This window comes from Colias eurytheme, chromosome 14 (genome assembly GCF_061535395.1).
Source record: "Colias eurytheme isolate Ceu_HAF_F1 chromosome 14, ilColEury1 Martin Lab GWU primary, whole genome shotgun sequence".
Taxonomy (NCBI): domain Eukaryota; kingdom Metazoa; phylum Arthropoda; class Insecta; order Lepidoptera; family Pieridae; genus Colias; species Colias eurytheme.
The window spans coordinates 2,807,171-2,834,506 of record NC_142993.1 but is presented as its reverse complement, the minus strand read 5'-3'; the positions used below and the strand labels follow the sequence as shown (position 1 = coordinate 2,834,506).

The following is a 27,336-nucleotide window of genomic DNA, read 5'->3' as shown; positions in this document are numbered from 1 at the left end:
ACCGACTGCGTATGTTGTTAAAAAGTTCTTTATTCAAATTATAAAATAAAATGCGAGTCGCTTAAACTTGAGTCTAAAGTTGCAGATTAATTAATTAAAAAGCTAGGTGTGAGATTAACTTCCAGGTTATACATAGTGATATAATGTGCACTTCACCTTACCATATATTAGAGTGAAAATTATTCACTCTATTTTCTACCATATGCCTCAATAATAAGATTTAAATTATCTCGCCTTCATTCAGAAAGCGATAACAGATATTATCAGAGACAAAGTAATAGGTTTCATACAAACGCCGGAATCCGAATTATTATCAGGTTGTTTAAAAAATCTATTTAAGTTCATAATGTTTTGTTTTAGACCCACTTTGTTAAACAGAAAGATAAACTTTATAATGTTTATCTCAAATTATGTATTATCATTTAATCTCGCGAAATACGTTTTAATATTTCGTTTTTTATCAAACGAGCATAATATTATGTAATTATGTCATAAAATCAGACAATAATTATTTTTTGCGTCTATATATCTATAAACTCTATAAAATATTATATTCCTTATCTTATAAATGTATTAGTTAAGAGTGTCGAGGTATTCATCATAAGAAAATAATTAAATTAGAAATTCTAACATAATTCTAAGGTTTTTAATTTAAGAAAACAAATTAAATCGTAGATACTATTAAGCTTCATAGATGATAAGACGATGCATCCTACTCAATTATGCATTTACATGCATTTAATAATACGAGAAGCATTCAAAAATATTTTTAACGAATAAAATAAAATGTATAATTATTGTAAATTAAAAAATTGTAAATTATTGTAAATGTATTAATATGATGAAGATTTTAATAGAAAAATACATGGGCTACATTTAAATGATTCCACAGGATATATTACAAAAAAGAACTCAATCCAGGTAGATAATATTAAAAATATGTAAGTAGTAAGTACATATATTTTATTTTCGGAATGTTCGAACTTCGAAGTAAAACAAACAGAAAGACGAGACACACCCTTAAATAAAAGAAACAAACGCCATCCAAAAGATAACCTTAAAACTCTTTTCAATGTCACCATCAGGCGAGTAAAATATTTCATTATAATAGAATTCTCTACAGCCAGCTGTTACATAACGCCAAATACATTAACGACACTTGGGCCGCGCTCTATACTCTATACATACTACATTATATACTCTATAGAAATGTACTCTGCCTATTCACACTTCATGTGACTTGGTAAACGGTTTTGATCAATACTATATTTTGGGTCTCTGAATATTTGAGTGCCGCGTTCGGTCTATTGTTTATGCGTGGAGAAATTGTGATTTAAATAAACAATCGTGGATGTTATTTATTTATATATTCACCCCTGATGTATCTATGTATAAATTGAAAATAAATTCATACTTTTATAGACTGAAGCTCAAGAATTATTAATTCTTACTTAGACGTAACAACTAACATATAAAACTGCATGTATAATATTGTTTTTTAACTTATTAATTATATTCGTATCCATCAAGGATTGCTTTAATTTGGCAAACGTCGGACAGAATAGCCTTATAAGTTATAACGTTATTGCCTCTATAAGAAAGGTCACACTAAAACTAAAAAATAGTGCTAAAATTCTCGTGTGAGCCGCAAAACTGCGGAAGTTCTCGTATTAACATAACCGAATTGCTTCCTTGTGACCTTGAATGCGAATGTTGCCCTGCGCATGCCAACTTACACAACCGATATTCCAAAAATACATGAAATAACTATTGCATTTTTTAGATCATTGAACAACAAATTTTCGTTTATATTACTCCTACAAAATCAGAAGCGTAGCCATTTGAAACCAATAGATATTCTTTATCATATCCTTTATCGAAGTATTCAAATGGAAATGAAATTTCTATTGACCAACTTTCTCCTTCCTTGCATTGTAATCCAGAGAAAGAAATGTAGAAATTCTATAACTATCTGGCTCATAAATACTTACCTATCTCATGTTTTTTTCTAAAACTATCTATTGGATTTTTAAACATAGTATTCCAAAATCCTACAAACCTACAAAATACAATTAAATATTTAGATAAATAACTAAAACGATAACGAAAATATGTTATCATCCTCGCTTCGTAAACTGTTAATTAAAGGCATTCTTAGTGACACTACACAATACTCGTTATGGTTCTCTAGCAAATAGGTAGATAAGTAATTATAGAAGTATATACCTACTTACTTTTTTCTTATTTCATCTCACAAGGTCACAGAAATAAACCCATCCTTTTTCATTTACAGTGAAACTTGGTTAAGTGGGACCTGGATAAGTGAGAAACCTCCATAACTGGAACTCATGCTGAGGTCCCAACACTTTGGCACTGAATTACCTCTGTTAGTGGGACGAGGTAAACCTCTATATCTGGGATTTGTTCTTTCGATTTATCATCATAGTTACCTCTATAACTGAGACAGCGAGTAAATTTTATATGCATAAACCTCCGTAACTGAGATAACATTGTTTGTTTACTCATTCTTATTCTACCCTATTATATATTTAATGATCGCACCTGTTTAACTGAAATAACCTGTATTCTCACCTCTATTAATGGAACCCTCTGTAAATGAGACAGATATTTATTTATACCTGTATATCTGAGACACTGGGTAAGTGGAATACCTCTATAAGTGAAACAACATTGCTGCAGGTCCCTTGATAGTTGATGTCTCACTTAACCAGGTTAAGTGAGACATCCCTGTATAAAAAACTAGCGGTTCGCCCCTGCTTCGCCCGTGGTACATATTTTTGCGTTTATATGCTCCATAAGAACGATCATCGTACTTCAAGTCAAGGAATATTATAAAGAATTAACGAAATCGGTACAGCTTTTCTCTAGATTTGCGCTTGGCAAAAAATTTAGCGTTACATTTTTATATTATAGACAAAGTCTGTAGGTATAAAATAAATTAAAGATTTATTTAAATGTCACAATTATTTTAAGTCGTTCATAGCCTCATAGTTCATATAGCACATCTTGCACAGATAACTTCGATTTATTTCACGTCACAAAAACACGCATGTCGGAAGTGCTGGCGGCTGTGACGTGGAAGACTATCAAGAATAGAATGAGCTAGTGGAATGCAAATATTGCACTACTTTCAGATAATTTTGGCACTTATTTTATGTTATTAAGATTCAAAATTGGATATCACGAACGAGGATAATTAAAAACATTAATTTTTAACAAATGAGAATTTTAAACATACCTAATTCAAACCAAGTAACTATTCAAACCGAAATGCACCGAACATTCCTTGAAAATATGTTTAGTGGTGTAAAATCAATTATGGAATAATCTTAGGCATTCTATTTTCTAATTATTTATTATTTTACTACGGAAAAGCCTACAAAGTTAAAATATTTTCTAATCTGTCAAATACATTGCATTTAAACACAAATAGGTAGGTACTTATCAATATAGCAATCGTTGCATATAATTACTACGTATGTACCTACAATAAAGATGTAAGTACCCAACTACAATTAGTACCTAAGTTTCATAAACCAAAGTAAATCAGAAGCCTATCAGATCCACGGTCAAGGCTAACTCCATAACGTTAATCTATAACAAATTACAGAAAACAGGAAAATGTTAAGTGTTTATAATATTTCTTACACGTAAGTATAAACGTAGATATTAATAATGTTCATAGTATACCTAATCTCAGTTTCTTGATAAGACTCATTTTTTGCATACCTGGCTTGTTAGCTTTTAGATTTACGACCGCTGAGTTTGAACTGGCGAATATTTCATATATTTTCTTAATATATGTATACGAAAAATTTCAAGAATTGAAGAAGCTAATATTATGAAGTTTCAGTGGCGTAAATATCTGTAGGTACTCTCAGGTACTGCTCCCGACAATTTATTTTATAAAACTCTGAAGAAAACAGGAAACATCTGCTATTTTATTATTTTAAGATAATATGAATAAACTCACAGATTATCCAATCTAGAATATTTTAAGCGCAATATGCACTTAGCCCACCGGGCCGGATCTGGATAATATTCAAATTTAATTTCATATTTAAGCATTTTCGTAACTCATATCATGAATTATTATTTACTAGCTTTCCGCCCGTGGCTTCGCCCGCTTTGTCGAAAACATAATCTTACTATAATCGCCTTTATAATAGTATACTATATAATAGTATACTATTTGTACTATTTGTATTTGTATTTTGAAAGTTTGTAAGTATGGATGTATGGATGTTTGTTATTCTTTCACGTAAAAACTACTGAATGGATTTGAATGAAACTTTACCACAATGTAGCGAAAACGCGGGCGAAGCCGCGGGCGGAAATCTAGTACCTTCATAAATTATATACTAAAACCTAAAACCTTCCTCTTGAATCACCCTATCAAACTGCATCAAAATCCGTTGCGTAGTTTTAAAAATTAGGGACATAGGGACAGAGGTGATTTTGGTTAAGCTAATGTTAGTAAGTTATTATGCAGAGATAATATGTTTCAACAACCCATTGACCACCATCGAGATAGAATGTACTATCTCGATGTTGACCACCGAGCGCCCCGATCGGGCCACGACACAATAGATTTTCTATTGTGTCTGTGATTCCGGGGACTGATGGAACTTTTAACCAATCCATAATAAATCTCCTGCTATTCTTATTTTTATCTTTCTCTGAAAACAATTTAGAATTTACCCATACGTTGGGAATAACAATGCTGTGTACATAATAGTGACGTAAGTAGCCAATGACGTTATTGGCGAATACATATAAATATAGGTACTTAGATTAAAATGGTTATATATTCAATTGAAAACTATGAACGTCAACCAATTACGATGCAAATAATAAATTCGAGCGTTGGTTCACGCAAAAAAGGGATTCGCCTGAAGTTCAGAACTAAACGTCAACACAAAATCTGATTACCTGGTTTTTGTTGTTTACAACAAAAACCAGACAATAAATAATTAATTAATATCGTTTTCAAATAACGTATTATTTGTTCATTTATTTATGAAGCAAAAGATTTGTTTGGTAAAGTGAATTGTTACGTAATTTGACTATTATATTAAATGTTTATATACCTACTTACCTACGCTACCATTTCCCCAGTTTTACCTATTTCCTTTACTGAATCTCTTCATGAGGTGACTCTAAGTGGACCGGAATCTGATGAAAAACTCAAGGCTGCACTAACTCCTTCCTTCCAGGGGGCCTAGACAAAAACCATTTTCTGTAAGCGTTAACGCCTACGGAAAAATCTAATTGTATGGAGTTGACATTTGACAATCACGTGACTTCTGGTTAGCAAATGTCAACTCCATACAATTAGATTTTTCCGTAGGCGTTAACGCTTACAGAAAATGGTTTTTGTCTAGGGGGGCTGCACGTCTGGACTCATTTTAAAATTCAAGACTTATAAAAATATGAGAGAATTTAGTATTAGGGTTATTCAAGTGTTTACAATTACAGGATATGGTACCTACCTTCTATTTCGCATACACTCAAATCGACGATTTGAAAATGAAAAAACGCATGGAGAGCTCAACCAAGTACCTATTCACTACGCTAATCGAACAGTAAATAGTTTTCACGTGTTGTATTTTTTCGTTTTGCTATAATCACAATTATTTATTTTATTTCCTTTCAAAGATTTCCACTGACTTTGTCACACGATGAGTATTATTAACATCCATATTATCAAGTTAAAGGTTATCTACTGTGTACCTACATAGAAACTAGAAATATATTGTGGAACTTAATTGTGTAGGTATAGAATAAGACGCAAATTATATTCCTGCGTTCTTATCTCAAGCAAACTAGAACGGTCATTGTACCTACCTACACTACATAATGTCCTTATTTTTAAAAGGGTTCAGTTTATTTTTCTATAAATAAATACGATTAAGAGATAGCTGCACATCTATGATCTATATTCTATAAATGTTCATTATTCCTGATGAGAAGAGTTTTTTTAAATAGTTATGTATTTTATATTTAAAATGATAGTAACGTGAAAATTGAAATTTTACATGTTTTTAGATATCTTACCTTGCAGCTCCTTCAGGACGTCAATCTCTTCGGTACAAGCAGTGCACAACGAAGTCCATTTTCTTGTTTTCCTAGATACCCACCTAATAACATTGCTTCGTAAAGGACCCGGACATCACTCCAATTACAATAATATATTGTTTCTTATAATATTGTTTTAATCATATAGATTGATTGATAATAAAGATAAGAAATTCAACAAACTATTTTGATACCTAACCATTTTTTTTATTTATGTCTTGTATAATATATGTACATAGTACATACTTCCAAGTTTAAGTTGCTTTACCAATGAAGTGCCAGTGCGTGTTGCCGTGATTATTCTTGTTTATTAACGTTACGAATAATAAATAAAAATATATCACATGTCGTCTAAAATGATTCAAATTTTAGCCGCCAACTTTACATGGAACGTAGAAATTTTAATTCTATAATCTATTGTTTTTGTTTTTCAGTTTCAGCTGCAACTTTATCGGACTAAATATTAATATTATCCTTACTAATTTGAAAATATCTAATTTAAAACATTTAAAAGGTATGCATGCATTATTATTTATTATTTTCATCTTCTCTAGCCTGCCTGTCGATAATCATATCTTACTCACTGAATTTGACCTACTTTCCGGAGCTTCATTTTCCTGAAGTTTTGCATATATATTAAGATGGGAAAACTTACAATGCATTACAATTATATGGAGATGGTAAAGGGATAACTATACCGTCATTTTAGCTCTTATAAAACGCAATTTTTATCTATTTAAGATTCCTATAGTTTATCTTGATACAGGCAAAATAATCATGTTATAACTTATACATGAGGTAATTATTTATTTAGTAAATCAAATTCTGATTTCACGAATATCCTACTAATATTATAAAGCTGAAGAGTTAGTTTGTTTCAACGCGCTAATGTCAGGAACTACTGGTCCGGTTGAAACATTATTTCATTGTTAGATAGCCCATTTATCCCAAAACCGTGGGGCACAGCTAATTGTTAATAAAGATGGTTTTATTATAATTATTAGTATAGTTTAGGTGGTTTAGGTAAGTTCTTTTTAAATACAAATTGGTTTTCTCTCGTTATTATAACCAGTTTCATTTGTAGTACGATTAATAATACTTTGAATGGTGGTCAACCGACTCGTGGGGAGATCGTTAAATAACATTTCTATCTATGTACTATTACGACTTCCCGGCATGTAATTGTCAGCAAACCATTAATCAAATTAGTTGAGGATTATTCCAACGCAAACACGCGACGTTCAAGCTTAGGTATAATATAATTAATGTAGTATGCATACAAGTAATTTGAATACTTTCTCCAGTTATTGTTCTGACGTCATTGAGATTTTAGGCTAATTAAATTTATTCTTTTCTAATAATGAAAATGTGATTTACCACCTATAATTAACTTATCTACACAACAGAATTGTATTATTGTCTAGTAGGTATATGTTTTCACTTAATTCATTATGTAACTTGTACCAAGGTTACACGCTTTGTAATTACAATCGATTATTCAATTCACAAATTAAAACATTCCATAATAACTCTAAATTGTGATGATAAAAACTTATTTTATTATTTACTTTTTTAAATTAGTGATAGGTTTTCACAGAATATCGGCGCCATAGTGACAGTTTACTGTCGCGTTCCGTACGGTGAGTGAGGGGTCCGGAGGCCCACATCCCTTCCTATCCCCTACCCATCCTCTCCTCCCCTATCCTTAATCCCTCCCATCCTCACCCCTTTCTCCCTAATTCCTTCCAAATCCCTTAATCCTGGTAGGCAACAACCATAACCTCTGTTATGGTCTATGGGCGACGCAACCTGCTTACCACCAGGCAGTGCGTCCGCCCGTTTGCCTTCCGATAACATAAAAAAAAAAAAAAAAAGGTGGGTACTTTAATATGATTTGGTACAGTGTGCACCTTGCCTTATAAAAAATTAATTGAACTTACATTGAAATACGAATTCTAGAAGTGACAGCACTAGCAATGTAAGTCATATGTAAGTTTAGTTATTACGTGGTTATTATATAGTAGACCCGCGTTACACTAGTCACTAGCCCTTGGCCTATCCGTCGCCCCCTATAATCCGACATGTCTATAATTACTCAATACCTATTTTTTGACAATTTTCGCATGGATCATGTATAATTGAACAGTGTACTACTTGTACAAAAAAAAATGCCACTTCTACTGTTCTCTACTCGAAGATATTGATTTAGTTCCAACATAGGTACACAAACACAAAGAAGCATGATTCGTACCAACTTTTGAAATAGAACTACCTGTAACATCTTATCTTATTATAAATTCGTAATTTGTCAAATTATAAGGTAGGTACTCTTGCGTAAAAACATCCGCATTAAAGGGGGATCTCTAGGCAGCAACCTATAATCCGACAAATTCGATACTCCGAAAAGGCCCTTCAAAACGATTGTCGGTATAGCGCGGGTCTACTGTATTCCCATACAGCATCGAAAATATAATTATGAGATATAATGTCACCAACATCACGTAATGATTAAATTCATGCGTTCGTCCGATAATAATGTTCGTGTCAATCAAAATTATCGGATAATGTAGGTTTATTGTTATACCTGTATTATACATAAAACTTAACTCACTACAGCACAACTCCATTATTTAAATTGAACATTCATTGCTACTGATCATTCGCCAAATTTTTCCTTTTTTATATTTAAAAAAAATCTAGAGTTAAAAACCAATACATATTGGTTGTAAAAATACCTCCAAATGTTGAAAATAATTATATTTATTTAACAAAATGAAAATATACTACTGATGAATTTCAATTGTAAGTTCTACAGTAACATATAGTTTGTACTTTGTAGATACATAATATTTACTATTTAGTAATCTGTGGTTCTGTATCATTTTAAAATAACAGTGGAAACATGAAGAATAACAATACATATCCCAGCTTACTTACGGTCGTGATTTATATAAACAATAATAATTATCATGTACCTACGCAAAAATAAACACAAAAAATATGTACACAAATATTAATCTTATCGTAATGATAAATGCTGATGACTCATAAATCACGTTTCTAAAATCCCAAATAGTTATCCACTCTATAAATAAATATCCAGGCTCTTGTAGTTTGAGAACTTTTGAGAACGACCACTCGTGTAGGGAGTTGTTATTTGTATTCGAGTCATCAAGAAAATATTACTTGAATATTTAATCTAGCTTTACTAAATTTAGTAAAATGACCATTAAGTGACCGTGACGGCTGCTAAAAATGTACCAAAGAACATACATAAACATAAATCAATGGATGACGTATATCGCCCACTACTATTGAAGCGTCCATGTATTATGTACATGAACATTGTCAAGTATAGATAAATCGATAATCTCATTTATAACAACTATCCCCTCAATGTTTCAAAGTGCTTAGAGACAACTACAGCTCTATCTACCTTTTATATCAGCGCGCGCTGTTTACCGTGAAAATTAAAAAGTATCCAAATATTAGACTTATCATGGTTACGTAATTTTACTATACCTAAGTACTTATTGTTATATAATTTTGTAAGGTATTCAACATTTCATACCTACTGTTATTTTAAACAATTTAAATTAGATTATCTAATGCTTATGTAATGTAACCGTTCACACTAAAATTGTTATAACGGCACATGATAGCACTTCATATAATTCTTTGTCTCCGTACTGGCAAAAGTGGACTGAACTATACCACTTTATTAGGAAGTCGCCTATTACGGCCGCGGCGGTCGAATCCACGTGCGATAGCCGTGCTCTGCCAAATACAACTCGACAGTCCTGAGTGCACATATTTACATTTATTATGTACATTAACCAAATGCAAATGCAACAGATGCCAGATCTCACTTTCGCAGACGAAAATAGCCCGAGCCACTTAAACCACATCAAAAATGAAACAAAATATTTTACTGTTACATCGATATTTTAATTTCATCGTAATTTATGGAAGATCAATACATGGTGACAAATAATTACTGAAATTAACTGACTTTTTACACTTGAATTTCAATGCTATAGGCACTCGATATAATAGATCTAGACGTGAACATTTTAATATAAATTAGTATGCAGATATAAAAGACAGCTCGCCATACATTCCGCCACAATGTGATATACGAAATAACTAAAATGTTCACATTAGAAAGATCAAAGAATATATTATGGCAATGAGTGAATGTCGAAAGCTAATGGAATGAAGTGTTGCAATAATCAAAGCCAATATTAATTAATATCCTAATATTATACGGGGCACAATCACTCTAGTGTTATATACAATGATGATAGTCATTAAAATACACATCATTAATTTCTTATAAATTTTATAATGCAATCAAAAGTATTGCCTAAACAGGAACAGGTTATTAAATTTGACATGAGTATAGAAACAACTCTGTAAATTGTAATACTAACAAACAATGTCTGAACTATGCAGTGGGAGTGCAATAATTTGAAATACATAGGTAATTCTTAATTTAATTTTCAATATAATTTCATGCCAACATTTTTTTCCATCATTGATTCCCCACTATTTCAAATGCTTGCATTATACACTGCATAATACATATTATGTAAAAAAATAATTTATATTTATCCTGTTTGTTAATACTGATTTTAATACAAAGCGCCAAATCACTGGTAATGTAAAACAATTCATGATGATATAAAATTAACCAAATATGGCACTAAAATAAACTTTCAAAAATTATATAATATTTTATTGAAAGTATAGAATGTTAATAACATTTCAAAAATCCATTAGTTAAGACATTGTTTTATAGTAAAAATTTATTTCTAATAATATAATTTAAAGAATTAGTACACATAGGTAACTTATTTAACTAACCTGTAAAAGATTAAATATGAAGATAAGCAAATTGGTCAGTACTATACTAATTTGCGAGACAATTTAAGAATGATAAGATGTTTATCTTTACTTTGATATGACTTTGGATTCAGCATAACATGAATGATCTTGCAAATTCCTAAAAAACCTAAACAGTAACTCTAAGTCCATAGGTATTGTTTAACAAGATGAATGTGCAAAGTTAAGTAACCTTTTCAGGACCTAAACTAATGACTATTGACACATACGCGCACATACCACAATATGTTAAATTCACTACAAATAACTATATGATATTTGTACAGCCTGGATTCAAAGTCCTACGCCTAATAGCTATCGAATTGTTAAACTGACCGTAAGGCTGATGTTTATGATTGTAGCCTCCAAAACCTCTATCTCTCAGTAACATATATGAATTAAGATGACACTTCCTGCATTAATGCTCATATAGCAAGATTGATATACATATTTCCATGTACTATACAAACTATTTATATTTAACTATTACAATACATAGTTACACATCTATGTGTGGGAGTTTATTTATCACACAAATTCTCTCATAGTTTTGTGCTTACAATTTTAATTGATAATAATATAAGAACACTGTTATGAACATAGAATGAGTTTGAATAAAGTTATTGCTTTTTGACATTGATGCTAATGAGAGATGGGTTTTGGGACAACCTGACTGTAGCTGGTTCACCGTTTGTTTCACTGTACATTCACTAATAAAGGAACTATACAAATTACACTTAAAAAATAAAGTTTTACTCACATCAGATCACAAACAAGCTTGAATTGCACAACTGAACACTACATACAATTGTAATAAGTTAATCTCTTTCTCCTCCAAGTACATAGTTATCCCCTAACTAAAATATCAAGTGATTTAACAATATAATTTTCTAAATAAAACCAATAACAAAATGTCAAATAATTAAAACATTCACAAAACAACATTCCTATTAGTGTTTAAGGTTAAAGAATAGATATGCTCACTATTTGCTTAACAGATAATATCAACAACAAAATAATGTTGTTATAGAAAATTTGTTAAATAAGCAACATAGAGCTTATCAGAAAAATCTTTACAAATATAAATAAGAATGCCTAAATTAAGTGATAGCTATAACAATTAAGTAATGTCTTCAAGTATTTGACAATTTCTAAAAGCAGCAAGAAAAACCTTTAATACCCACTGTATCCACATTACAAAAACAATAGAAAATTCAATAAAGCTAACGATCTCAATGTTATCAAAGGCAAACTACCATTGCTGAATAAATGGCACTGACATTGAGGGCTCACAATGCTCGTGGCTATGCTATCTGCAGTCGACATCCACAATCATCCAGGGATTCGCACATAGCCTCACTGTCTACCTGATAGGGCACTAAGCAAAATGAATGCCACCAAACATCAGAAATCAGTTCTATCTTCTGCTTACTGCAATAACACTTCAAAATACCAGTGTTGGGTACAAATGTCTAATCACCCCAGCTGTCGCATAGACATACTCATCACTTTCCATGACATTCGTCAAGGAAGATTCACTAAAACAAAACACCTACTCACGGGATTTTCCGTACGCAGGCTCCAAGAGTGCGCTCAGAACTCGGCGAACTCCTTTGCGCACTTTTCGGTCGACGAGATGCGAAGGGCTTCTTCCTCGTAGTCGTCGAAGTTACTGGTGTCGCCGGGCCCTTTGCAGCGAGGTATGAACGGCGCCTCTATCTTCTTTTGGAAGACTGCAATCCAGTCGGTGCTCGCAAACCATTTATGGCCTTTAATGTCGTTAACACCCGCTTTTAGATTACCATAGCGTTTTGTCAAGTCCACTTGAAGGAGATTGCGCAACAAGTCTTTTAGATCCGAGCCAAAATGCGACGGGAAACGAACCTTGCCAGATACGATTTTTTCATAGATTTGAATAGGTTGATCCGCGAAGAAAGGCGGATAACCAGCCGCCATTTCATAAACGAGTACGCCCAGAGCCCACCAGTCTACGGCTTTATTGTAGCCCTTCGAAAGAATTATTTCAGGGGCCAAGTACTCGGGCGTACCACACAGAGTCCATGTACGACCTTTCACGCGCTTCGCAAATCCAAAATCTGTTACTTTTAAATAACCTTGGGAGTCGATTAACAAATTCTCGGGTTTCAGATCACGATATATGAGGTCCAGATAGTGCAGATATTCGAACGCTAGGACTATCTGAGCTGCGTAAAATCGAGAATGAGGCTCTGAAAAGCGACCTACTTTACGCAGATGCGAAAACATTTCACCTCCAGGCACATATTCTAAAACCATGTAAAGATTGGAGTTATCCTTAAAATGAAACTTAAGGCTCACCAAAAACGGAAAATTGATAGCTTGTAGAATTCGTTTCTCGTTCAATGTATGTTCTACTTGCTTAAGTTTGACAACTTTCTGCTTATCTAATATTTTCATAGCATAATATTCTTTAGTCGGTTTATGTTGAACTATCATAACTCGTCCAAAAGAGCCCGTCCCGAGCGTTTTTATTCTCTCAAAATCATTCAATCCGGCGGTGTTGGTAGGATTTTTCTTCCATTTCTCCTCGAAGTCCTCTTTGGCCTGATCGAGGAATTCCTTGACGCTTTCGGCGGCGTCCACCTTTTTGTTGGCGGTGGCAGCATTGTTGCCCATGGCGCACACCACAAGCTATTTCAGTGCCTCGATTTGCCGTTATTAGAGGCTACCTTGTACTAATCGATGCCCGTCTGAGCGAACGTGAAAGAAAGAGGCAGGTCAACACAAACCGATTTGAAACACAGGCATTCTTAATTTTTACAGCACATACACACGTCACGAAAGACACTTATTGCAGGCACACATTGACACGTTTACATTTAGAACTAGTTATTCCAAAAAATTTTTCGTCACATTCACAAGAAATAAAATGGCTTCCTTCACTGAACTCGATCGGCAGAGCGAGAGCGAACGAACAATTCGCTCACGGGTGGCGGTCAATTATGAAAATGTTGCCAGTTTATTAAAATAAAATCTACTATTCTTGCATAATTCTACTAAATTATTTTATTGATATAAAAGTTTTAATCAAACACATATCTAGATTTAAAAGCAATATTTTATTGAAACGCGCATTGCGAAAGGCGCGTCTAGCCCAGATGAAAAAAAATTAAGACCAAAAGTTGTAACTACTTTTTGCTATAGTTGTAGTGTTAGTTAGTGTGTGTGTTAGCAGTACGGCCGCGGCGTGCGCGTGTTTCTCTGTCTGTCCCTCTCTCTATCATTCCTTTACAAATTAATCGAAAGTAACTTTGTTCCATCCGGGTATCCCATAACACCTCTCAAGATTAGAAAATAACTTTCGGAATACGAAAAATTAACAATATTTGAATTGATACTCATTTAATTCTTAGTTCCTACCTTAAAATATAATGCGTGTTTTTTGATATAATACAAGGCCTTTAAAAGTGCATTGCGTAAGATAGAAAATTAATATAGAGTATATATATAGTACGACATAAAAGAGATGAAATTAATTATTTTGGAACTAATTCGTTTTTCATTACCTGGCAACCCTGAATTGGCAATGTAGCTGTCAAGTTGAATAAAAATTTGTTGTTTTTTTCGTGAAGTGGAGAATTATTGAGATAAAATTGTTATTTAGAACAAGAAATTTAAATAAAAAAGGAGACATCATGAAAAAGGTTAAACGTAGCGGTGTCCGTGATGTGGTGTATAAAGTTTTTATTCGGTGTTTGTCCGAATTTCAAGCTGGAAATTTATTGACTGATTTGGAAAACGTTTACAAACGTACAGCAGAATATACCGGTGAGATTCCATTTATTTTTGCTCAATACTACGTAAAATAGAATATTCCATTAGTGACGAGTGTTTAATGTATGTATGTATGGCGATTATTACGTTTTCGCAATTTAATTTGAGGTTATTTGTATGTAAACAAAAACTAGTTTTTATAGTGCGACCAGCACAATTTGAGTCAAGAAGTTATATCCAATCCAACCAGCCTCAAATAAAGTACCTAGTTTAGATTTTACTACAAAGTATAGTGATAACTGTTTTCATACAGCTATCTATCTATTAATCAATCAAAACATAAGAAAAAAATCATATTTACTGTATCATATTTACAGATACTGAAGATGCCCAGTACCCTCTTGCCAGTACTTCGAAACAGAGTGATGATCAGTCCTTTGAAGGAGTAGAATATTTAGATTTTGATGAATTATATTAATGTACAAAATTTATCTACAAAAAAATAAAAATATGTGGTTTTCAAATCGCCTTGTTTTTTTCTACCCGACGGACCCAGAAAGAGGGTAATGTGTTTGAGCTGCATGTATGCTTGTTTGTTTGTATGTTTGATTCTATGTGCGCCTCTGCAGTCTAAACACTTGACCGATTTTTATAAAATAACTAATTCCAAATACATTAATAAGTAAAATTTGACCTAGGTAGGTCAATTAAAATACTAATGTATTTTTGTCTTAAATTTACACTATTGCTACAATGAAACAATTATAACGGTTTAAATCGCGGTATTTATTTTAGATTATATTATATAGATTTTTGGATTTTTATTCTATAGTATCAAGATCGCTTGCGTCGCAGTATCAGTGTTGCTATATGAGCGACGGTGGCGCCCTCATTTATTTTCATCTCTTTTGTGTCGCACTGTACAGAGTTTTTTGACGGCTGGACATAATAAAATAAATGCAATGCAAAAAAGTGCATTACATAAGATAGAAAATCAAAAACCTCTGTAACAACTTGGTAGTTGGTATAATAAGATACAATAAAATAAACCATATAAAATATAACCATTAAATGATTTCATTATAGGTACTTGAAAAAACTTTATATTTTCAACTTTTTATAAATTTGAATTATATTATAATAAGGTATAGGCTATATTACATAAGTTATAGGCATTATTGAGCGTGCGACACGCCACTACATTGTTTATTTATTTATTTATTTACGGCATACGCCAAACCATACATATATTAAACTTAATTCTAAACTTATCACTATGTTCTTAGTTCTAGGTACCTCTTACATTCTTCACCTATCATTCCCATCCCTGACACAAACAAATCATATACTGGTGCAGAATTGAGGAATGAGTTCAGCAGTAAAAGCATGCGAGGTACAGGTAAGCAGCTAAGAGTTGGTCGCTACGAGCCCGTGTATAATATTATTGTCAGGCACATTTAGCCGTAAGAGCATTTCTAATAAATCATTAGAATCTATTTTATTGTATAAAACGTTAAGAGCAAATTTAACAGTTGATAGACTTCTACGAAGTTCCAGCGAGTTCCATTGTAACTACTTAACTTGAACAAATATATGCAGTAGGTATAAGATTAGAACACTTCGCTTTCTAAATTCGACTCCAACCTCAAGCATCGCGACGGGAGAGTGAAGCATCGCGACGGGAGAGTTCCCTTACAATAGGTTTAATTTTGATATTATTATATCAAGAAAGAGGAACAGTTTAGCGTGAAGTTGGTGCTCAAAGATATCAGTAAATTAAAACCACGGTAAAAGTGAAACTGTTCGAACGGTTCCGAACACTGCTTTGTGTAGCGCATGTCGCGTGTCGGTCGGCTGCCGAGTAGGTATACCTACTCGGCAGCCGCGATACACGCGACATGCGCTACACAGACAAAAAAGTTTGAGACGATGTAATAAAAGTTTCACTTTAAAAATAAAAATACCTTTCAAAATATGTAGGTATCAAGATATGCTATAACTGAACTACTTTATAAGTATTTATAGTGTTTTTACACTATCACTATTAATAGAAGTAATAATTGATCTAAGAATATTATCATTAATACTTCGATTAATATTGATAGTGTAAAACCATTTCTTAAAATCGAAAACAAGGTTGTGAATCTGTGATATAATATTATTAAAATACTTTCATTTAGTTTCTCTCATCTCTGATAATTTTATGTTTTAATGTAATGACGGCGAAACTAAACTAACATTACATAATATTTTTTATACAAAATTCATAATATTTAATACTGATAAATTAAGAATTAAAAATTGAAATATCTTAACATTTTAATACTTATAACGGAGAAGAATGAAGATATAAAATAAATGAAATAAAAACTAGGCAATAAGAATATTGAATAGTAAACTTAGAAACGCATTGCAATTTTTTAATGGCATATTTTTCTTTCTTTAAGTACAAGAAATATATTATAGTATCTTATTAAAACAAATTAATCATCTAAGATTACTTAATTGACGCAAACAATAACGTGTGTTTGTATATTTTATCAAATTCCATTCTTTGAATGATTTTTACCTTCCATTTACTACCAAACTCCCATGAGTATTGGTAAAGGGCAACACTGCTGGTTGGTTTCTATAACGTAAATCAAGATGGCGTTACTAGTCCATTAACCATTTTAGAATTAAGATGCGCTCAGCAGCCAGCAGTAGTACCTGTGGTAGTACTAAATATAAAATATTATTATTTACAAGTACCTAATAAACAATTAATACTTACATATTACAATAATTATAATTTATAAGTACATATATTTACGTTATGATTTGTGTTAGGTAAAGGAATGGCTCAAGTCTCAAGATTATACCACAGTATTACAATATCTGTATATTGTAATACTGTGATTATACTTTATTGTGAAAATACATACCTACCTACTCTCTGTGCCTATATATCTATCTATATATAGGGTCATTGCGCCTGTTCGCGTCCACTTAGTGTAGTTGGAAAGTTTGAAGGAGAAAATAAAAATGTTCCAGAACTAATTTCAACGCAAAATTTATGTAACGTGTTCATTACATAGTCTATTTTAAGATTTACTTTCAATTGTGTTGGAAATATCATGTGGTTTTTATTTATCTAGACAAATAGCAGAATTAGGCGTTTTACCCAGTTCGCGTCCAAAAATTCCAGTTTGCGTCCACCCGTGGACCAGTTCGCGTCCACCAGCTTAGAAAAAGAATTAAGAGTGTATTGGGTGATATTTTATCAGATAAATGCAAATAAAAATTAGATTTTAATAAATTATTTATTTACGAATATAGTTATTTAATAAAAACCGGCCAAATGCGAGTGGGACTCGCACACCGAGGGTTCCTGTATAAACTGTTTTTTTTTTCATATGTTTTAACTGTAAATGATTATTTTTTCAATGTTTCCCTTATTTGTGCTATAAGACGTTGCTTCGTACCAAACTTCAAGTGTCTGTGTTCACGTAAAGTACCCTGTAAGTTTTGATTCCCTTGCGAATGTCGAAATTTGCGAAAATTTGCAGCATAAACGGCTGTATCTTCGGATTGCTTTGGCTTATAAGTTTGATTTTTTCACTGCTTCAAGGGACCGTAGACTTGAGTATTCAATATAAATTTCAGCTTTATATCTCAACGCGTTACTGAGAAAAAGGGTTTTGACAGAAAGACAGACTGGCAGACGGACATACAGACGAACGGATATCAAAGTGATCCTACAAGGATTCCGGTTTTTCCTTTTGAGGTTCGGAACCCTAAAATCAACATTATTATTAATATACTTCACTGTAAGGAAACTGGAAAAACTTATTTATATGTATTTCTCTTCTCATCATTAATAGAACTAAAAATTAACAAAAAACAAAGTTACGTTATGTAAATAAATAATAATCAGTTCTATTAAGATTACCTACCTACCCTATTTTTAGTTTCTAATGAATTAAATTTCTTTTTTGTTTATATTATTTTCTTAACCACAGACTTATTGATTCTCATTCTCAAAGATACTAGTCTCATTCTTAGAAAACCCATTTTAAAATGAAAAAAATTGCATAAAAATTTGCTAATTTGAATGAAAATTTAAATTATCAACTTGTAGTCTTAGTCAAAAATTTACAATCTATTTTAAATTACATATTTTAACAAACAATTCATTGCTACTTAATGAAAAACAATGTGGACGCAAAATGTTCTATTGTTATGCACTATAGGTATAGTTTGCGCCCACCGTGGACGCAAAATGGAAGTTGTACAAATTCGTTGTAGTAATTCGCGTCCACCTTATTTTAGCTATTAATTGTAAAAGAAATAAGCTGATTTATAATCCATACTATTCCATGTTTTGTTAGCAAAGTAAAGAAACAGTTACATATTCAAAAATTCACATTTAACAATAAGATACTTTCCGTGAAACGCGACGCTGCGCACTATTTTTTTCTCAAAATCCCGCGCGTTTTAGCTCTCTTGTTTAATAACCAAAATTAAATATTTTTTTTGAATAGGATAGGCGGTGCGCAGGCATATTTTGAATATGTGTGCATGTCTCTTATACATTGAGGTATTATCGGAAATTTTTCTTATTACAATTTTACTTAAAGTATACTTATTTTCGTGAATTTTCTAAAAGATATCCGCAAAATGGACGCGAATAGGCATGTGGACGCGAACAGGCGCAATGACCCTACATTATTTATACACTAATTTATACATTACTAGCTTTCCACCCGCAGCTTCGCCCGTGCAGTCAAACGAAAAACCCGTATAGTTCCCGTTCCCGTGGCATTTCCGGGATAACTATCCTATTTCCCGGGATAAAAAGTAGCCTATGTCCTTTCTCGGGTATCAAAATATCTCTATACCAAATTTCATGAAAATTTGTTAAGTAGTTAAGGCGTGATTGAGTAACGGACAGACAGACAGAGTTACTTTCGCATTTATAATATTAGTATGGATTATTTCCAACAACAACACGTATATTGCACGCCTCATAAGCGAAGCGTTGAGGTGGGTACTACTGTCACTTCGCGCAAAACATCTGATTTTTCAAACTTATAATGTCTTTATGTATCATACATTGCACTTGTAAGATAATACATACACACACATATTAAGAAAAAACACTATTTTTAACGTTCATGATATTTTTGATGTCATTTTTGTTATTTAAACTAGTTAAAAAACAGTTTAAAAAAGTTCTGTCTTGGACGTCCGTGTGTGCGGATCCTTTTTCTTGTTAACACGATAGCGACCGAAATACTTTACTAATCGAGTCTTTTTTTTTCTCTAACGCTTGAGTATGCTCAGGAATAGAACCCTTTCATTTTTCAGGGTCTGATTCGATGTGGTTTAATTGTTATTAAATAAACAAAAATAATAATTAATAAATATTTATTAAAAAAAATTATGAGGCGTGCACTTTTGGATTTTCCAAATTATTGTTTTTTAAAGCGGCCGCGGCATCACAAATAAGTACCTACTTACATACTAAATAATAACTGCGAAAGTTTCAATTTCTATCACGGTGGTCGGTGCATGAGATGAGACACAGGCCACAGCCTATTGAAAGCTTCCTTTACAGAGATGCATTTACATGCACCAAATTATAGTAAAAGTACAGACTACAATATTATTATTTACTAGATTTCCGCCCGCGGCTTCGCCCGCGTTTGCAAAGGAAAACCCGCATAGTTCCCGTTCCCGTGGGATTTCCGGGATAAAAACTATCCTATGTGTTAATCCAAGTTACCCTCTATATGTGTGCTAAATTTCATTGTAATCGGTTCAGTAGTTTTTACGTGAAAGAGTAACAAACATCCATACATCCATACAATATACATACATCCTTACAAACTTTCGCCTTTATAATATGTAATTATTAGATTGCCTACCTATTTCATCTTTTATTTCTATGTTAATGATTCCTAGGCAGGTAGGTTAGTAGTGGCGTGTACCACTTACTAATAATTATTAGTAGTAGTGGCCTGTGGCGTGGACCAATATACTTGATCTTAATGATCTAAGTACTTGATATACATATATTGGTCCATGGTAATTGAAGCATCAAGCTACCTACTAGTTATTATTCTGTGGTAGCGGGTAGTTAGTAGTAGTGTGCCAGCGACTCAATAAATATGTAAAATATCATACTTAATTTATATTATTACTTTATTTTTTAAAGCACGGTTCATATTGGATTAAAATAACTTCATAAAAGCATGAAATGTAATAAAAATTTAAATTATTTTCGATCCAAGCGAGAGTACCTACAACCTATATATGTAGCTCTTTTCAGCCCAACAGCATAAAAAACGCGAGAAAGAGACAGCGCTAGTTGCTAATCGCGTTGCCACTCGCCAGCCGAATGCCGATTGCCACCATCAAGGCACAACTCGAATGTCTTGAAATAATCAGAATATTTTCGGATATTCCGACATTGCGCGGGGTGCCTAAATTCCCAAACAAATAATAAAATAGTTACCATACATACATTTACCATAATCTGTATCTAAAACAATTCATGATTTTTATAGCCATGATTTATTTTCTGCAATCTGCATAGGTAGTAGGTACCTACGTCATCCTAATCTTATAAAAATGAATCCCAAAATGTGTTGGTAAGCGCATAGGTAACTTGAGAACGGCTGAACCGATTTCGATAATTCTTTTTTTATTATATTCCTTGAAGTACGAGGATGGTTCTTATGTAGAGAAAACGTAAATATGTACCACGGGCGAAGCCGGGGCGGACCGCTAGTACTATTATAAAGGCGAAAGTTTGTATGTATGGATGTTTGTTACTCTTTCACGCAAATACTACTGAACCGATTACAATGAAATTAAGCACACATATAGAGGGTAACTTGGATTAACACATAGGGTAGGTTTTATCCCGAAAATCCCACGGGAACGGGTTTTTCTTTGAAAACGCGGGCGAAGCCGCGGGCGGAAAGCTAGTAGTACATAATATGTACTTACAACACCTATATTACAACAATATTAATGGGCTATATATTGTACTTTTTTATGAAAAAATAATATAGAATAAAAAAATAAGTAAGTAGGTGGGTAATTATAATTAAATTCTTCATTGCTCACAGATTTTGCACAAAAGCTTTATTGCTATTAACTCTGATGCCATCCCTGGATTCCCTGGTACTTAAATAGTTAATTTATATTCTCTTCTGTAACGGCGTACCGGTGCTACTCGTATAAGCTTCCTTCCATCACACTTCCCCCGCGTCTATATCACAGTAAAAAAAAAAGAAAAAGTGTAGGTACCTAGTTAAGTTCCATCAATTACTGAGTAAGTTCCTAATTCGTGATTTTTTTATGAACAAAAGTTATAGCCACGAACAGCTTTTAATGAATTCATAACCTGACGATATAAGCAACTTGTGCCAAGATTTCTTTCAAAGCCATCGACCTAAAACGCTGCAACCATATTATATTTACAATCTCTGTTGCATATTGTAGACCGAATTCCAAAGAATTAAGGTCGAAATTCATATACATTCTTATTATCAATCTGTTAACTTTGCTTGTATCTGTAGCTGTCGTGTCGAGCGCAAGCGTGATGGTTTTCTGGCTATAGAGGTGATCCAAAATCAAGGCGGAAAATAAAATCTTGCGCATCGCATTTTTTTGCTCAGACATGCTAACGACCACATAATGTTTGAATTATTTTCAGGTGTAGGTACATAGGTACCAAAATTCCTACTGTTTACATTCGTTCTTAGTTTTCACATTTCCACATAGCAACTAAAATTCGTGATATTTACGAAAAAAATCAGTGATTAATAGGCCAATGAACTTTTGAAATCACACTCGCGCCTTAATTCACATTTTATTTACATAAACTGTTTCATTGTACAAAACGACTGCTTCTTTAAATAAAATATTTTATATAGGTACCTAAGTACTTATAAGATAACAAAACGTGTGATTTGAAATTTTATAAAAATCCTTTCCTATTTTCTTTTTTGTTTTATTAGGTAGGTATTTAATATATTTATATATTATCTTTCAAATGCTTTATACCTAGGTACCTATGATGTTTTTTTTTAAATTTTAAATAGGTAGGTATTTCGGCGATTAATAATATGGGTTGATATGAATTGTGAAATTGTAGAGTTTAGGATGTCCTCTTTCGATTTCTATAAAAATTAAAAACTGAAAATTTATAACTAGGTAGGTAGGTAGATACTAGATAGGGAATAAAATTATTTTAGAGTTTTTTTAAATAAGGCTAGGTACTAGGTAGTAGGTAGTAACCTAGTTAGTTTTAAGAAGTAACTACTTACCAAGAATTAAAGTATCTTAATTTAATTAATTACATAATACATATATAATTATACGTCATATAGTAATATACCTAGGTATAGGTCTACCAGAATCTGATGGCATATTTATATTTAAGAAATAAAAGATTTTTATGTGGCAACTTATTTGACAACTATCAAATTGGATGTCAAATTATTTGTCTTTTTTGCAGTTGATGAATAATTTTTAGGATTTTGTCTAAAAAATCTTCGAAAATGTCGAAAAAGCCGCTGTGATCACAAGCAAGAGGTGTTGTTTATAATGTGTATGGAAAAACATTCGATGAAGAAGGGTCAAACACATCACAATTTTCAATTTTGAAGATTTTATTGGTAAATTGGACTTACCCGTTTTGATACTATAAATTAAAAAATATTATATGTAGGTAACTATAATATTGTTTGTTGATTAGAATATAATTTTATGAAAACTTATTACAGGAGTTTCCAATACGGCTATTCGTCAAGTCCAAGCTGTCCAAGTCAATTTTATAATGTGTGTCTGTTTAAAATACTTACGAAAATAAACATAATTTTATTTTATTTTTATTTTATTTTATAAAAAATTATAAGCAGTTTTGATCTACATTATCATTATATCGATATTTTCACATGGCATACTGGTAATGAATATATACAAATATAGGTATGTGTAAATAATAATATGTATTACCTGTATAAAAGTAATTTGTATAATTGTATATTATACATGTAAGTATGTACCTACATAATATTAAGTGGATATCTCATTATTAAGTACAGTATTGTCCACTTATGTAATGTGAGTAATGATATTGAGGACAAAATAAAAAATAAGCAGTATCAAGATCGTTCAGTCCATTTTCCCTAGGGTTGCACACTCAAAATTTTGATTTCCCTAATTGCCATCAGATTCTGGTTTACCTATAGGTACCTAACCACATTTAACTGCGAGTCGCAAGTTGCAAGTTCGCGCCACCTTTTCGGTACGGTCTTTGTGACTTGTGATTTCAGATAAAACTTTATACCTATATGTATACTTAGTTTTCATTTTTCAAGTAAAAATATTGATGTTTCCTAATTCCTAGACGGACTAAAAATAAAATCATTTTTCTGGACGAAGAATTAATAATTTAACGACAATGTGTTTTTGAACAGGACAGAGCAAGGTAGATTACCGCTTGCTCACCTCATTTACAGAAATTTCAAGGTTGTTTGAAGTTGAATAAGCTCTATAACTATCCTTTTCTATCAAATACTTTCGCGCATAGTGTGTTTCATGGAATGAAGTTGGCGCGTAAAGTTCAGAATGAACGCGCAACCGCGCGAAACGTTGCGCACGATATTTTGTTCCTTCCTCCTTCATTTGGACGTCGGTGTTTGTGCAGTGAACTTTGTTGTGCGTGGTGCGAAGCACGTGTTGGAATATTTTACCACTTATTTAACGTTTTTGTTAAACAAAAAATAACAATGGCAGACGCAGCCGTCGACAAGAAGTAAGTTTAAATAGTCTTACTTTCATAAATTGATTATTCTTACAGCTTTGCTTTTTGGCGGCTATGAAAACGTGATCAAAATGGCTACCTTTATTTTATTTATTCGAATCTTTTTACTTAGTTCCGCTTAAATTTTGTGTTATTCTGTACTTGAAGAATTAGCAAATAATATTCTCATCCTTATAGATCTATAGTGGTTATATTGTATATTCAAAAAAAAATGTTTAATGACAAGCTGTATAGACACGCGGGAAAGTTATTTGAGTTGAAACTTGTGTTTTACTATTCGAATGTAAAGTGCGTTTGTTAGACCTTGTTACATTGAGTCGGATGTGCATTGAGTCATTACGTAAAACATCCTAGATTATTTTACAACACGGGAAAATTGAAAGCACGCCGGTCGGCGCGGAGGTTTAGCCAAGATGGCGCTGCATGCGCGGCGTGCCGGCGCGGTAGCGTCACCGAAGCGCGCTCGTTTCAAATTTACAGAGTCGCATTTTGCAACTTCGCGGTTACGTTATCGATACTCGCGAGGGCCGCATGTTGTCATAAGTTATTTTTAACGCTTTCGAGTTCGCGTCTTAAGGCAATCTAGTGGTGCAAGTAACGTATTCATTCAGCAATTACGTCGACGTTCATTTTCCTCGCAACTTTCCCACATGCAGCCTTGCGCAACAACAAGTTGTTTTTGTTACTAACTCGCTTCCTTTATAGTACGTTCGCTTGAAAACTGCATAGTTCGAGTAAATAGTAGATTGTGTACGTCGCGTTAACATGTAATTAGTGTCATTGTTTGTTTGTGTACAATAGATTTAGTAATAACATGTTTCCATGTTTCTCGACTAAACAATATGTTAATATTTACAGAGAAGTAGCGCCCGAAGAGGTTTCCTCAACTGAGGTAAAGGAATCACCGGTTAAGAAGTCGCCCGCCAAAAAGGTTGCGGAAGCACCCGAGAGCAACGGCAAAGAAGAAAATGGCAGCGGAGACGCGCCGGAAGAAACTCCAGCCGAAAACGGGGACGGAGACGAGAGCAATGATGCTACCGAAAATGGTGAAGCAGGTTCGTAGTTTTGTTTTAGATAATAATAATTATAATGATGTATGATATAAATTAAATTTTTTGCATCGGATTTTTTTATAATTGTGTTATCAAAAAATTTTACTTATAATTATTGTATTGTTTACAGAGAAAAAGGAGACCGGTGTGAAAAGGAAATCTGCTGCAGCAGATAATGGTGATGCAAATGAGAAGACCACTCCGGAAAAGAAACAGAAGGTAGCGGAAGAGGCCCCACCCGCTGAGGCGGAGGCCTAAACTGTCAAGCCCCAAGCTTGGTTTACTGCAATGCATTGTATGATCATTAGGTCCCAACTCTACAAACATATCCTTTTATACACACATATACATATGTTGCAATAATACCATAGTTTTTATAAACCTATTTTGTACTCGACGTTTTTACATTAGAGTTGGGCTCTTGTGTCACAACACTTTAAGTTAAGGTTTAATTACTATGTGTATTAAACTTACCTGTGAAACGTACCTGTAAAGTGTAAATTTTTATGTCAGTCACATCTGAGATGTGCATCGCAGTGAACCGATCATACATTTGGATTCGGTGTTGTATGCTGTTTGCGTATCGGTGTCTAATTGGACAAGAGATGGGTTCAATGAATTGAATATAGTTTTCATGTATCGGTTTCGGTAACAATACGCCAGTAGATACTGCCAAAGGATTCACCTCGGTGAAGTCAATTCACGATCCGTTCTGTGAACGATGCGACTTTAAACAGCTTCCGAAATACAAGGTCTTTATAAACTAAGATTTAATTAAAGTTAGATAAATAATTCATTTGTAAATTTAAGTTAGCAGTTAAATGTCGCACATTTTATATATTTACATAGGCATTAATACTTAACCATTAAACATTCCTTGACTTGTTTATGAATTGTGTTGTGAACTTAGAAACTTCTGGTTTGTTACCTGTTAGCAGTACGAACTTTCACTTTGACTGCAATGTTGCTTTAGTTCACAGCATGGTTATTATTAATTTAAGATTGAAATTCATAAAGTTCAAAGTTGACAAATAAGGTGATAGTTCATATTGACATTAATTCTGCGTGTGCTATTTTTTTTTTGTAATACTTATGGGTCTTTTTTTATCATATTGCTATTTTTTCTAATTTATTTTGCTTTGATATGTGATAGAATACAAACCTCGAATGTAAGATAACCTTATGGATACGAATCTTCATTATATTCCAATATAACCAAGAGTTTGAGGAATACTATTTTGACTAACTTTTTTCAGAATAATATTATTAAATATGAAATTGTTCAATTTATTCAAAGAGTACAGTAGTTTTAGTAGAAACTAAAGTAGAATGTACAGTTTAACACTACTTCGTGTGGAGTAAAGTGTTTGTGAAACATTTCTGGCAATAAATAGTCCAATCTAAACATGTTTTTGTTTTCAATTCCTTTATGTACCTAACCATAAGAATATGATCTAGATATTATCTACTGTTTACACAAAGTGTAGTATTATTTCTCTTCGAAGTTCTTATTAAATTAAAAATTTAATTTTTAAGATGTAACATGCATTTTAGATGCGTTTCGTTGGATATTTTTTTTAAACATAATATATTGTTTTATTCGAATTTTAAATTCCAATTAATTCTAAGGAGAATAATAAATTAATAACTAGGTATAGCTTATCAGTAGGTATGAGTTAGGACTTCGGTTATTTAGTATTGTTTACGTATTTTTTTACCTAGTTA

The 27,336-nt window shown here is 32.6% G+C and overlaps 2 protein-coding genes and 1 long non-coding RNA gene across 3 annotated transcripts; 2 read left to right on the top strand and 1 right to left on the bottom strand.

Moving 5' to 3' along the window:
* Positions 1 to 10,025: 10,025 nt before the first annotated feature.
* Pka-C1 (Protein kinase, cAMP-dependent, catalytic subunit 1) lies at positions 10,026 to 13,967 on the bottom strand. The gene has a single exon (XM_090109194.1). It carries the CDS (start codon positions 13,636 to 13,638, stop codon positions 12,577 to 12,579), a length of 1,062 nt encoding a protein of 353 aa, XP_089965320.1. The 5' UTR covers positions 13,639 to 13,967; the 3' UTR covers positions 10,026 to 12,576.
* A 499-nt stretch (positions 13,968 to 14,466) lies between these two features.
* On the top strand, positions 14,467 to 15,282 carry LOC149902740 (uncharacterized). Its single transcript, XR_016457475.1, has 2 exons — positions 14,467 to 14,790; positions 15,114 to 15,282. It is a non-coding gene; the product is annotated as an uncharacterized LOC149902740 (long non-coding RNA).
* A 9,108-nt stretch (positions 15,283 to 24,390) lies between these two features.
* Positions 24,391 to 27,016, top strand: LOC149902739 (uncharacterized). Its single transcript, XM_090109302.1, has 3 exons — positions 24,391 to 24,550; positions 25,418 to 25,614; positions 25,742 to 27,016. Exons 1-3 carry the CDS (start codon positions 24,525 to 24,527, stop codon positions 25,867 to 25,869), a joined length of 351 nt encoding a protein of 116 aa, XP_089965428.1. The 5' UTR covers positions 24,391 to 24,524; the 3' UTR covers positions 25,870 to 27,016.
* The last annotated feature ends 320 nt before the right edge of the window (positions 27,017 to 27,336 follow it).